Source organism: Mytilus edulis, chromosome 4 (genome assembly GCF_963676685.1).
Source record: "Mytilus edulis chromosome 4, xbMytEdul2.2, whole genome shotgun sequence".
Lineage (NCBI taxonomy): Eukaryota > Metazoa > Mollusca > Bivalvia > Mytilida > Mytilidae > Mytilus > Mytilus edulis.
This window is the reverse complement of record NC_092347.1, coordinates 99,172,044-99,186,746: the sequence shown is the minus strand read 5'-3', so window position 1 is coordinate 99,186,746 and position 14,703 is coordinate 99,172,044. Positions and strand designations below refer to the sequence as shown.

The following is a 14,703-nucleotide window of genomic DNA, read 5'->3' as shown; positions in this document are numbered from 1 at the left end:
CAAGTCAGAAGCCTGTAAATCAGTGGTTGTCGTTTGTTTATGTGTACACATTTGTTTTTCGTTCATTTTTTAAATAAATAAGGCCGTTAGTTTTTTCGTTTCAATTGTTTTACATTGTCATTTCGGGACCTTTTATAGCTGACTTTGCAGTATAGACTTTGCTCATTGTTGAAGGCCGTACGGTGACCTATAGTTGTTAATTTCTGTGTCATTTTGGTCTCTTGTGGAGAATTGTCTTATTGGCAATCATACCACATCTTCTTTTTTATATATTATGATAGCTTACACTGAAAGCAAAAATATCAGGCCAGTTTCTATCTTTTATTTTTGTTTTTGGATTTCATTCTTGTTTTTTTTATACTTTAATTACGTGGTTTATGTTTTATTTAGTAGCTAATATGTCAGTTACTTCCTTTCACAAATTTACTTTGAAATATTCGTTTAAAATACAGGTACTATTTATGTCAACAAAAACTTGAAGGAAACAGTGACAAATCACATATAAAGCAATGTAAACCCACACAAAAATAACAAACAAACAAACAAACAAAACAGCATGTATCAATATACAAAATTAATTTAGAATATAAAATTATTAGGTACTGTTGTCCTGGTATTCTCATATCATAATCTCAATTATCTCGAAACGTTATCTCTTCAGTTTTAAGAGATAGGTGGCGCACCAGTTGTGCTTTGTCCAATCGTAGTACTGGTTTCATTATAAATGCTGAGGTCTTTTTCAAGGACACAGTCTGTAAGCAATGCATCATAGCAGTAGCCAGGCGATGGACACGGAATTTCAAAAACAAGTATTCCATTTTCCGAACAATATATTATTTTCCCACATGGCTGATAAGGATGATTAAAAATCTCAAATATACGATTTGTGCAGATGGAATCTGAAATAAACAATATAAAAATCATTAGTTACAATTACCCGAAAAAAAACAAATAAAAAGACAAAATGATTTAAAATTTCATGTGCATGAAGAACAAAATAAAAAGAAAATGTAACTTAAATACACGAAAAAAAAATAACCAAACTAACCATATCACAGTAGTGTCAAAAACGAAGTAAGATCGTATCGACTGATCACATTGTCAAAAACGTTAACTTTTATCATCATTTCTGAATTTGTCAATTACAATATTCAAAGAAAATTGTAGACATTCCAACAAAATAACAAAAGATGGTCTCTAATAAAGGAACTGTTACAAATCTAAAAAAGAATACTTTAACAGATTTTTTGGTTAACAACATATTAGAATTTAACAATTGTTTCTGTCAAAGTGGTAATACACGAATTCGACTAAAGTCACAAAGTTCATATTTTCTTCAACTTACTATGTAACACATAAAATGGAACAGTCTTTTGTAAAACTGTTGCACCATTGTAACCCTCTGCATTCACAACTTCACATCGAAAGTTTGAGCCGTTGTCATACATCCCTGGTGTAAAAGTCAATTTGCTTTCCAGTTTAGTCGTACAACTCATAGAACTATTTTTTGTGTCTGGATCTATACTCAAGTCGTAAAACATATTGCCTAATCCAGGTGGACTAAATGTCCATTTGATATCACCGGAAGTACCCTCAAATTCCACTATGCAGTCCAACGACATAGTTCTATCTTCAACAATCCCAACAGGAAAATAGATTGCCGGTGGTTCTGAAACGACTGAATAAAAAACAGAATGAGTTTACTATTTGCGATTATCTAAATTGTTAAAAAAAAAATTATATCCAAGGGTTTTTAAAATTAAGACAACATGTTTCAAATAGTATACATGTAGTTGTTGTCGACCATGTCAACTTAAACAAAAGACTTGATAGTAAATAACTTACAATTTAAAAGATACAAATGATACAATCTAATACTATAGGTCGATATGTAAAAGGATAACAAACACCGCAAAGTGACGTAAGTTCGTGTACATGTAATTTGTATGTGTGTAATATGGCGGTCCGTGTTATTTCATTCATGTGTCAAGTTTTAATTTGAGTTAGTTCAATGTTAAGTACCAAAGAAAGTTAACCTGCATACATTTCTTTTTTAGTTCCTTATACTCAATAAAATCCACCATAGTACTTTTGACTAGCCTGCGAAAAAATTAACTCATAGCGTAGAAAAAATATTATATTGTAAATAGATTTCACCATTCTATATGCATGAGATGCGATTTGAGAATGTACTCTTATTTATATAGTTCGAGTAAAACTGTACCGTTAATTTCTGTTTCATCTGAAACGACAACAGTTGCAGAAGATACCGAACAACTGTACGTCCCTGCATGGTTGCATTCGAAATTTTGAGCCATCAATACCATTGTAATGGCATCGCTGTGGTGATTGGCTGAAAATGTTAGCGAATCATCGACTACAATAACCGTTGGAACTATTGGTCCTGCAGTCATCTGAGCCAACAGACCTGATTGGTTGTTTCCATAGTGACGATAAATCAAAAGGTCAATCCATCCAGGAATATTTTTTACCTCGCAAGTTAGTAAGAATGGGGATGAGCTACTGATATTATATCCAGATAATTCAATTGCTGCAAAAAAATCAAAAGCATATCATTATCGCATAAATGTTACAAGTCAGTTATTATAACGATTGTTTTAAATCTGTGGAAATAAAAATTATCTACATGTCTCAACCATTTTTGTTATGATTCCCTATTTTAAAATTTGTGATTAGTCGATTTGCACATTTCTTCAAATGAAAGTGACAAATAAATTTGTCAAGTAATAAGTAAATTCTTATCTAAAAAATAATTCAAACAATATCAGTCTCTTTTGCTATTGTATTGAGAAATGAATACTAGTACTATAATGAGACTGCTTCATGGGTTGGATATCAGAAATTATGAGTATAAGCTGAAAGATCTTTTATCCAAATTAGCATGTTTGTAACAAATTCTTTTTTTGGGTTATGTTAAAGTGATCATAACAGCAATTAACATAAAAGCACAAAATTAAAAAAATGAGGCTATTTTGGCAGTTTTCAAATTCTAAAGAACATTATTTGTTGAATTTATATAACTATTGTATTACTTGTACTTGTTGTATCGACCGTTGATGTGACCTGTAATGTTGATGATGGTGAAACACTGGTTGACACTACCGGACCATTCGACGTAGAGTATTGGACTGTTGATGGTTCGTCAGTTGTTTGTGAACTTGATGACGTCATTGTCTCGGTTGTTCTTTGTTCTGTTGACATTGTAGATTTTTGAGTCGACGAAATCACTTCTGTGGTACTTTGTTGAGTTGAAAAGGTACGTTTTTCGTTTGTTTGCTGTTCCGTAGAAAGAGGTTTGTTTACAGTTGTTGACGGTTGTGTGGTTGAGATTGGTTCAGTGGTTGGTTGTTGAGTTGTCGGTTCAGTGGTTGTCTGTTGAGAAGATATCAAAGTTGTTGACCGATGGCTAGTCAGCATATCAGGAGTTGTCTTTTGAGTGGATGAAGTCATTTTTATAGTAGTTGGACTCTCTGTTGAAGACTTTGTGATCGTTTGCGTTGTTTGGCTGACGCTAGTTGTTGCGGAAGTTGTAGATACCGTTTGTGCTGTTGAAACTGAAGAAAATATTTGCATTACATGTAAAAAGGCATGGAGAATATCTCAATTATAAATAAAAACCACTCCGATATAAACATGAAACAATTGTCTTAGTACGTACGTGAAGATTGCAAACAAGAAAAATAGCAACTATTACTTCCATTGAAAATTTTTATTAAAATCGTACTTTTTCGTTTATGAGAAACATTATAATATATTTGTCATACCTGTGTCCTCATCTCCAGAATCATATTGCGCATCTTTGTCACCTGTTAATTAACAAAAAAAAAAACATGGGTGTATTTACATGGAATTATAATGTACATGTGTGTTTTTACTTGTTATTGCAATGAAAATAGGTGTTTTAACTAGGGGTCATAACGTACATGTAACTAGTAACATAAGCAAAAAACAAATAATTCATAGTTTATCTAATGTGTTTGTTTGGTCCAGTTATGACGAAATATATTGTACATTAACATATTTTTTGAAAGGAAAATTAGCTCCATATACATGGGAATGGTGCTAATGTTCAGAGAATTTGATCCTCTCTGCGTACAATAAATATCAAACCATTTATATGACCATCTGTCGGTTAAGTAAACCACTCACATAAACCACCAATAGATCAGTAAAAAAATCACTTGTATGCTAATCTACCGGATAGGCAAACAAAAAGAAATATGGATAAACAGACCGAAATTTTGGTGATTTAGTGCATTAAAAACTTAAGCAGAAGCTCTATCACGAACATGATAAAAAATCAGGTGCAAAATAACAAAAATATAACTCATCCATGGTGCTCGAATCCAAGCTGTGAGCTAGAAGGTATCCAAGTAACCTCTATGATACGTACCTGTTTTGTTGTTTTCGCTTGTGAGGTAAATCGTCAGACCTATGACAGTGACCGCCAATACAACAAAGACAATGCTGATAGCCAGGATCAGATACCATTTAAACTTATTTCCTCTTGACCTTTGGAATCCATACTTATATTTGTGTGCCTGTAGTGATGTGCTAGAAGCCATGATAAACGTTCAGATGTTTCAGTAACAAGTCTCCTTATTAGGGTTCTACAAAACAATAACAGATTGAAAATATTAAAAAAATTAATATGTTAAGAAATTAAGGAACAGTACATATATTTCGTGCAGTCATATAGTTTTTGTTCAGATACTTTTAATTGTAATTTTGAACCTTTGTGAAGCCATACTCAATGTTTACTTGAACTTAGTGAAGAACCAGAGAGGGTAACATACTCGCTGTAGTCAAATCATTTTTTATTATCAAATTTATAAATACCGCACTATAAAAGTATATGAGATCCCGCTACCTAACTGCTTCTGTGTGTGTTTTCGTCTAGAAAAAAAAAGGTATTTTTCTGGATGCCCATGACAAATACTTAAGTAGCTGTCTGCCTAAAATTAGGCTTTACATTGTTTAAATGATTTGTCTGATAAGAGAAACAACCCTCTCCACAACTGGTAAGGAACTGAGGGGTAAGGTATATTCCTCTCCATATATATCTTAAAATGGAGTATATCATAATGAGATGTAATTATCAACAGCGTTTTACATATTTTTTTAATTGAAATTGATTATTGAACATAGTATGATATTTGTCGAGCTTTTGATGGTACTTAATGTGTTATAAAATGTATATAAAACATCTAAAACATGTACTCGTTCACCTCAACTTTTATGTTTATGCACAAGCATCCAGTATTAGGAAATAAAATAGTATATAAATCATTTGTAGGGCTTTTAGTGGTATCTAATTTGTTGTGATTTTGTTTATCTTAAACAATCTTAGATATGTACTTGTTGTCCACAATTTTGCGTTAATGCATATGCATATGTATCAGTAATAGTATTGTCAAACCATGTATTCTCTCAGGCCATTCGTCTATCAACACAATCTCTTCGTGTCATTCTATCAACATGATCAAGCAAATATTTTTGTAAAATAAAATGTTTAATTACACATTAAAAATTAAAAAATGCATTAAAACAAGATATTACAACATGAAAGTTTAGAATTGTTTTTGAGATTCCATATCGCAAATTGCCATATAGATTTATTTTGCAATACTTATTATATTATACATTGTTTAATCAACAGTTACTCTCACAGATTTTGATATAGACTAACTTTTAATAAACCTCTACACTTTAGTTACATTCATATCTCTGCATAGACAAGGGATTAAAAAAAGAAAAACATTCTGAGATATTAAAATAAACAGTGTTATGCGACTGTCATACAAGTTAGAGGTTTAGCTAGCTATGAAACCAGGTTTAATCCGCCATTTTTTATTTGAGAAAATACATGTACTTAGTCAGGAATATGACAGTTGTTATCCATTCGTTTGATGTGTTTGAGCTTTTGGTTTTGCCATTTGATTAGGGACTTAACTTTTGAATTTTCCTCGGAGTTCAGTATTTTTGTGATTTTACTTTTTAAATAAACCCTCCTATATACCAGGATAAAAATGTGTACGCCAAATCCGCGTTTCGTCTATAAAAGACTCACCAGTGAGGCTCGACAAAAATAAAATTGCCGCTGAAAAAGTACAAACATAGGCACGCAGAGTTGGATAGAATTATGTGAATAAATAAATAAGTAGTGCACCGACTTACATAGAGACAGACACACACACATACATGTTTAGTTACAAAGAACACAATAACAAGCATGTGTCAGTGCTTCGGCAATGAAATGATTCAAATATTACAGACGGTGTTATAATCCTGGTACCTTTGATAACTAATTATATAAGTTCTGGGTTTATAGAAGTATACTATGATTGTGCTAAAGTTAAGGCTGCAGCTCGATCGTGCAAAGTAGACTTAGATTGGATGTGAATGACTGTTCTGTGTACAATTTTATTTTGTTATGCTCAAAAACGTTTTATATATTTATCAACTTTTATCCAAAATACCAAACTTAAGAGTACATTTGTTCCAAGATCATGTTAATTCTAACTTCATTAGCAAGAAAATAAACATCAATCAACCATAACCATATACGTAAACATGCAGAGTTATACACAAATGTATGTTTGTAGGGGTGGATTTTATTAAATATATTATAAATTCTAATTCTGAGATATTCAAATGGTGTATTATAATGAAATCGGATTATCTTGTGATAAAAGGCCTACTATAACCCAAAGCCAAACTTGAAACATCATATTTACGAGAGATGTAGACATGAATTTCTGTTGTCGCTTAAAATACACTTTTATAAAGCCTTGACGAATAAATTATAAACTAATATTTTCTAACTGTTATATGTTTCTAAAATATATAATTGCTATATTGAGGAAAATAAAGAAATTGTGAATAATAAAAAAGACTTTTAGTTACAAACCGACGTCTTATTATTTCAATAAATAATGTACAAAAATAGTCAGTACTAATTAAATATTCAGAGAAATAAATAGGACAATTTAAGAAAAGAAAAATAATGGTAGGAAAGAAACCAATGTAATTTTATGCAACAGCAAAAAAATATACATTAAAAAAAACAACAGCTAAAGCTACAAGAACCAAACCAAACAACATACGAACAGTAAACACGAACATTTACGCTTTGAACAGTTCGAGCTTCTATCACACCGGCGATTCTGTTATACACAGGCAAAATACTGATGAATCTCGCATGAAATACACGTCAATTTCACCTCAAACGAGCTCATAAGTGAAACTCATGTGAAATCAGTGCATGTGAGTTTCACGTGAATCTAATGTGAAACTAAGTGAATTTTACGTGAATCTAATGTGAAACTAAGTGAATTTCACATGAATTTATTTCACGTCAAATTCACGTGAATTTCTAAAGTAAATTAATTTTAAAAAATCTAAATTTTCGAATATAATTGAATTGATGAATTTATCACGTGAAATTCATATATAAGTTCGTCTCAGGTGAGTATCACGTGAATTTTTCATGTGAATTGCATGTGAGATGAATGTGAAATTCACGTGAGCAATTTTGGTCTGTATAATCAGTATTCACATTTTCCGAACTTTGTTTATTTGGCGTTTTGTCACGATATTTAAAATGTGATTTGTGATAAACAACATTGTATTGTATAACATACATTATATATCTTTTTTTCTTGGCTGTTTATTTGTTATCTTTATAGCCAGACTATTTGCTGGGTATTAAAATGAAGATTCAAGTCGGTATAAAGTTTAACAATTTAATAAACGATCCAACAAGAATATAAACGATGTTACAATATTGAGTCCGGTGTTGACGGTTTAAGAACCTATCCAAAACTAAATATAAATTATTTTTAAGAAGTATATAAAACAGAATAAGTAAGAAATACATGTAACAACGGATTAGGCAATTATTGTCCATTGTTCAGATAATCTGCTAAAACTGTCTTTGACACGTAGATACGAAGTCCATTATCGGATTAGTCGAAACATACATTTTAAACCAAAGATAATTGTGTGGGAATATTTAAGCTAAAAATGACAATTGAAAGATATAGTAATTAAAGTCAGAAAGATGATAGTCCAAATAATTAGCATGCTTTTCGTCCGGTCATATCTTTATCAACTACACTTACATTATTATGCATTATCTATTTATTTTCTTTAATTATATATTACTTGTAAAACTTTTTTAAATTGTTCGCATGTTTTTTTGTTTGTTTTTTATATCGTTGTTTGTATTGTATTGTAAAAAAATTATTGATGTTATTGTTTAGGGCCCCTAATTGGAAATAAAATAAAATTTTGTTCTTAATAAAAAAAACTTCTTCGTACATATGTTTAACGTTTCTGGGGAATCTTTCTCAGATTCGCAGGCAAAAAAGTAAAATAGAAAACAACCAAAATCAGACCAGTCGAAACCGTATCAGTCGTAAATATTAACTTACATGGGGTCTATAACATATTCGATAAACTAATTAATAATAGTCACTGTTTGTACATGGAACATACAAGTACTGACACAAGAGCTACTATGCAGAAAGTATTATCAGCAACTAAGCTTACAAGGATATTTCTTTTGAATATCCACGTAATTGACATAATATGGGAACCACATTCAAAACATACCAAGTTGCTTCATTTCACAGCACAAAAGCCATATAACTTTTAAAAATGCGTTTAAAGGATACAATAATTTAAATCAAATTTTCCAATCTTACCTGCACTACAGTGATATAAGGTGATGCTCACCACCACCAGGACTGACTCCTCTGACATGCTCGCTTGTAATATTTCTGCAGGCTTTGCTGCTTATCAGATCTTTGTGGATCGCTGGACGCTTAGTATAGACAAAATGTTAGATAAAATTCTAATGTCATTACAAATCAGCCACATTTGTCCCAAGGCAATATATAATTTGTTAATATATATCCTTTGTTTTATTAGTATGACCCTACTATGACTTAATCAGATTTTATCATTTATTTATTTTACATGATTTTTATATTTAAGTTTGCTATATTATGGGTGGGTTTTAGTTCACATTAGAAATATGTCTCTTTTTTAAATATTAAAAAGTTATCAATATGAAAATATGTCTTGCATTAACGTGTATCACACCTTCATATAAAAGATGAATTTTCCCGATTGCCTTTAAAAACATTGTTTGACTTTCTATTTTGTTTTTGTATGCCTTTCAGTCCGGTAAAGATAAAGAACCAGCAAAAGATATATTATAAAATAACCCACAAAAAGCTGTCAGATATCGTTTCAGCTCAGCTTCTATGATTGGCTTTTAATTAGCTGTCAGTAACTTGCAAGTACTCTCATATCTGTACTTAGTTTCTTTTTGTTTTTGGGATGTACAAGTACCCTGCCACTTTTAATCTGTTTTTGTTCTATTTGTATCCATCTGATGAATTGGCCTTTTTCAACTGATTTTCATGTTTTTTTTTCTTATATTGTACTGTTACACCACTGTCTAAGGTTAGGGGAGGGTTGGGCACCCGATAACATTTTTAACCCCATCACTTTCTGTATGTGCCTGTCCCAAGTCAGGTTAATGTAATTATGTGGTTGTCGTTTGTTGCTGTGTTACACATTTGTTTTTCGTGTTTTTCGCACAGTATTTTGTACATAAATTAGGCCGTTAGTTTTCTCGTTTGGATTTAATTTTACATTTGTCATTTCAGGGCCTTTTATGCCTTACTATACGGTATGGACTTTGCTCATAGCTGAAGGCCTTATTGTGACTTATAGTTGCTAATTTCTGTGTTATTTGGTCTCATGTGAAGAGTTGTCTCATTGATAATCATAACACAACTTATTTTATTATATCTAGTTAATACTCTACTACTATTTTTGTTCTTTATCTTATTATAATTAAAGACAGTTTGTATTAAAACATATGAATATAACAACATAGATATTTTTGAAGTGTTAAAGCCTGCTTTGAATGTTTAGACTGGCAATTTAAGTGCTTCCGATGGTACTCTCGATTCGGTTGACCGTTATGACAGTTATGACTTTTCGACACTCTACACTACAATTTCACAAAATATTATAAAAACAAGATCTTTTCGTATTTAATTAGAAAATCTTTAAACAAACTTAGTTAACCATCTAGTTTCATGTTTTGTTTATTTCCGTTACTGAATATTCGCTTGTATCTTAATTGTCTACAAAATATTTTAAAATTATGATTTTAATAGCATGAGGCTCGACTACAGGCAATTGTCTCTTAAAAAACCCCTATAAGATATATATAGGCATATATGTGAGCACGATGTATAAAAACCAAGGTAAAAACTTTTTTTTTAAAGTTTGGGACATCCAATTTTATTCAAAAATAGCCGGTTGCATTTTTTTATTTTTCGTATACAATGAAATTTCAGTCTTCGTTTCATGCATAGTTACTTAAGTACACCGGAAAATATGTATTATGAAACGGAGAAGGCAATTACAAGCAATATGATTGGACGAGAAGTTGTAAGTATGTGCTAAATACCCACTTCACATAACTTGTAAACTTGTCTCCGGGTGGGCGAGTAAGATATATTGACAGCTGCTTTGTTATATTAACCAGTTATATAATATTTTGTACTATTTATTCTCTGGTTATAAAATATTTTGTACTATTTATTGTCTCTGTTTAGTTTTACTACTAGTTCTGAAAAAGAGAATTATATATAACTGAAATAATAACAAGGTGTGAATAATGTACGTTACAAAATCCAATCCATACTATGTAATAATCAAGTTGTATTCCCTTTCTTTTCTTCAACCGATCAACAAAAATTGTAACACTTTGTTTATGTTTACGTCTTAAGGCACTGGTCAATTTAAGATAACGATAAAATTGAACATCAGTTAACAATGTAAAAACTCGTTCATTATTATAGATATAGGAAGATGTGGTATGAGTGCCAATGAGACAACTCTCCATCAAAGTCACAATTTATAAAACTAAACCATTATAGGTCAATTTACGGGCCTTCAACACCGATGTGTCTGTAGATGTTTACATGTTACTCAATGAGTCTTCACATCAGCGATAGCAAGTGTGATAGCGTGATAGACAGCTGGCGCGGTCAATAGCTTAAATGTTTACATGTTACTCAATAAGTCTTCACATCAGCGATAGCAAGTGTGAAAGAAAGCTAGCGCGGTCAATAGCTTATATGTTCACTTGTTACTCAATGAGTCTTCACATCAGCAACAGCAAGTGTGAAAGTGTGATAGACAGCTGGCGCGGTCAATTGCTTAGTTGTTTACTTGCAACTCAACGAGCTATCAAATCAGCAAAAGCAAGTGTGATGGTGTGATTGAAAGCTGGCGCGGTCAAAAGCTTAGATATTTACTTGTTACTCAATGAGTCTTCACATCAGCAACAGCAAGTGTGATAGTGTGATTGAAAGCTGGCGCGGTCAATAGCTTAGATATTTACTTGTTACTCAATGAGTCTTCACATCAGCAACAGCAAGTGTGATAGTGTGATTGAAAGCTCGCGCGGTCAATAGCTTAGATATTTACTTGTTACTCAATGAGTCTTCACATCAGCGATAGCAAGTGTGATAGTGTGATTGAAAGCTGGGGCGGTCAATTGCTTAGTTGTTTACTTGTTACTCAATAAGTCTTCACATCAGCAAAAGCAAGTGTGATAGTGTGATTGAAAGCTGGCGCGGTCAATAGCTTAGATGTTTACTTGTTACTCAATGAGTTATCACATCAGCAACAGCAAGTGTGATAGTGTGATGAAAGCTGGAGCAGTCAATAGCTTAGATATTTACTTGTTACTCAATGAGTCTTCACATCAGCAACAGAAAGTGTGATAGTGTGATTGAAAGCTGGCGCGGTCAATAGCTTAGATATTTACTCGTTACTCAATAAGTCTTCACATCAGCGACAGCAAGTGTGATAGTGTGATTTGAAGCTGGAGTGGTCAATAGCTTAGATATTTACCAGTTACTCAATGGGTCTTCATATCAGCGTTAGCAAGTGTGATAGCGTGAATGAAAGCTGGAGTGGTCAATAGCTTAGATGTTTAATTTAGCATGACTTAATGATGCTAGTGCCCGGAATATGTGCATTTAATTGTAAAACACAGCCCATATTAATGTAGCAGAAGCATTCTTCTTTAAAATAAGTAACTAGAAGTTTACATTTTAACAATTTTGTAAAACTGCTATATTTTGGGGCCATAAAGGGGTCTTACTGGACCTACTCCTTTAGAAGGTTAGCAGGTGTGTTAAAGAGATATATTTTATAAAGCTCTTTTTGCAGGTGCATGCAAAGTTCATTTGGAAGTAGAAATAGAAAAAACAAAAAATCTAATAAATGTGATGAATCCAGACATTTTGTGCTGGTGAAAGTAACACGAACTATGTCTTAAAATCATCAAATCTCTAATATCCAAACCATAGAGTTATCTTCAATTTTGATACATACGAATACGAATACTTTATTTCTCATAAAACTACAATTACATAGTTATAGAGAACATACATAAATATAACTATAAGGTACAATTTTTACAAGCATGTGTGAACAATACAATGAAATAAACTTGGAGGACTGACTTTCACATTTATAACTTTGATAAATTTACATAGTTTTTCTAATATTACAATATTACATGAATTAAACAGTTGATTAAATTTATAGATATTAGGGTTTGACCAGCAGTATGTAGGTAAAAATTTCTTTCTTTCAAACATAAAAGATCCACAATTCATAATGTAATGGTACTCGTCACCAATGTCGTTTGAGTCACAAAGACGGCAGATTCTGTCTTCTCTCGGTAAACCCTGCCACCTTCCAGACTCAATCGGCAAGTGGTGACTACCACATCTATATTTGCATAATGTATAAATACAAGTGTGATAGAGTGATTGAAAGATTGTGTGGTCAATAGTTTAGGTATTTTCTCGTAACTAAGTCAACTTTAATTCGCATCAACAGCAGCAAGCTTAAATATTTTTAATATAAATTCTAAAGAAAAACGTCTGTTTTTCGTTTTAAAAGGTCTTATCAGAATTTACCAGATAATAAAGGTGTCAGTATCTGTATGTTACAGGTTTATGTATCTTTTCATCATATTTCTGTCTGTAACGAGATTTGTACAAAAGTAAAACAATTGACAAACAACTATAGAAATGTTATCGACCGAAACTAAATGTTCTGACCATACAATTATATAATGAGGATGATGTTTGTCATAACATAAGCCTGTAATGCTGATTAATTGAAATGAATTAAAATACGTTGAGCTAAAACTTGGCTCGATACCTATCCTCCGTATTCTATCACATGTTTTTATTTCCTATATTTGACTGTCAAATTCCAACTACTTCCTCATAATATAGCGGTCCCTTTTTTACTTTTTTTGATTCGAGCGCTACTGATGAGTCTTTTGTAGACAAAACGCGCGTCTGGCGCAAATTCAAAATTTCAATCCTGGTATTTATGATGACTTTATCTTCGTGCATTACAGGAGAACTATTTAAAGGTCATGACCGGCATTTAAAAGAGCAATACTGTTTTGAGTATAAAATCATTGAATAATCTACCTATAAAAGTAGCAAATAATCTTTTTGATTCTTTAGTAAAACCAATTATGACCTATAATTCAGAAGTAACATATTTGGATACATATATTTCTTTTCATCGAGCCAAAAGCAGAGCCTTAACTTCAGGAAAAGAAATTAATCAACTTGATTTTATAGACAAAACCCCCATAGAAAATATGCATCTTAAATTTTGTAAATCTACTCTAGGGATAAGAAAAAATGCATCCAATTTAGGAGCAAGAGTTGAATTAGGAAGATTGCCTATAGAATGCTTTATTAAAACACAAACCTTTTATATTTAGCTAGACTATATAATAATAATAATATTAATCCATTGTTAAAGGAAGCTTTTTCTCTAGCACAGTCTCTAGATTTGACAGGAACTTACTCATGGTATACATATGCTAAAAATATAGTTAAAGAGACTAACGTTGATCTTAATATTCTTTCTACTTGTAAGGACATAAAAGATGTAAATAAAATAAAAAACGATATAAAGTTAAAAATGAAAAATAGATATGAAGATTTAATTCAAAATAAATTTCAAAACATCGATGATAAAAGTAAATTTTTTCTCTATAAAAAACTTAAAAAAGATTACAAACTAGAATATTATCTAAATACATCTAATTTTCAGATAAGGAGATTAATCACTAAATTTAGAATAAGTGATCACTCCCTCTTGATTGAAAAGGGGAGATATTTTAAAATCCCAAGAGAGGAACGTCTTTGCCATAAATGTAAAATACTAGAGGATGAGAAACATTTTTTACTATATTGTGAGTATAATAAAACTCTAAGAAATGACTTTTTTCATCACATATGTACAGAAAATAATAACTTTAATAATTTAAATGAAGAAGAAAAATTCATTATTTACTAAATCCATCATCACCTTTACAAACAAATAAGTTAGGATCCTTCTTGAAAAAGTCATTAGAACTGAGGGCAGGGGACTCTTAACAACTTGTTTGTTGTTATAAATTTTAATGCTGTTGATATTTTGTATGTTTAATATGTATGTATTTATGTTTATTGTATTAATATATGTTGGTCACAAACTGTAAAGTTTATATGACAATAAAATATTTGATTTGATTTGATTAAAAGGGTTATTTTATTCACA

At 31.3% G+C, this 14,703-nt stretch overlaps 1 protein-coding gene across 3 annotated transcripts; it reads right to left on the bottom strand.

Moving 5' to 3' along the window:
• Positions 1 to 306: 306 nt before the first annotated feature.
• On the bottom strand, positions 307 to 8,882 carry LOC139521247 (uncharacterized). Of its 3 annotated transcripts, none has more exons than XM_071314709.1 (7): positions 8,730 to 8,882; positions 4,415 to 4,631; positions 3,786 to 3,827; positions 3,060 to 3,575; positions 2,225 to 2,551; positions 1,346 to 1,678; positions 307 to 899 (listed from the first exon to the last, which is right to left on the bottom strand). In XM_071314709.1, the coding sequence occupies exons 2-7, from the start codon at positions 4,584 to 4,586 to the stop codon at positions 664 to 666; spliced, it is 1,626 nt and encodes a 541-aa protein (XP_071170810.1). In that variant the 5' UTR covers positions 4,587 to 4,631; positions 8,730 to 8,882; the 3' UTR covers positions 307 to 663. The 3 variants fall into 3 exon arrangements, with proteins under 3 accessions (XP_071170810.1, XP_071170809.1, XP_071170812.1); XM_071314708.1 differs by having other exon boundaries at positions 3,054 to 3,575; positions 8,730 to 8,881; XM_071314711.1 differs by having other exon boundaries at positions 3,054 to 3,566; positions 8,730 to 8,881.
• Positions 8,883 to 14,703: the final 5,821 nt, after the last annotated feature.

Coding starts and splice junctions, on each gene's coding strand:
- LOC139521247 (XM_071314708.1), bottom strand. CDS start 4,586: ATGGCTTCTAGCACATCACTACAGGCACACAAATATAAGTATGGATTC. Junction 3,828..4,414: donor AAGCGAAAACAACAAAACAG/GTACGTATCATA, acceptor GTTAATTAACAG/GTGACAAAGATGCGCAATAT. Junction 1,679..2,224: donor AGATGAAACAGAAATTAACG/GTACAGTTTTAC, acceptor TTTTTTATTCAG/TCGTTTCAGAACCACCGGCA.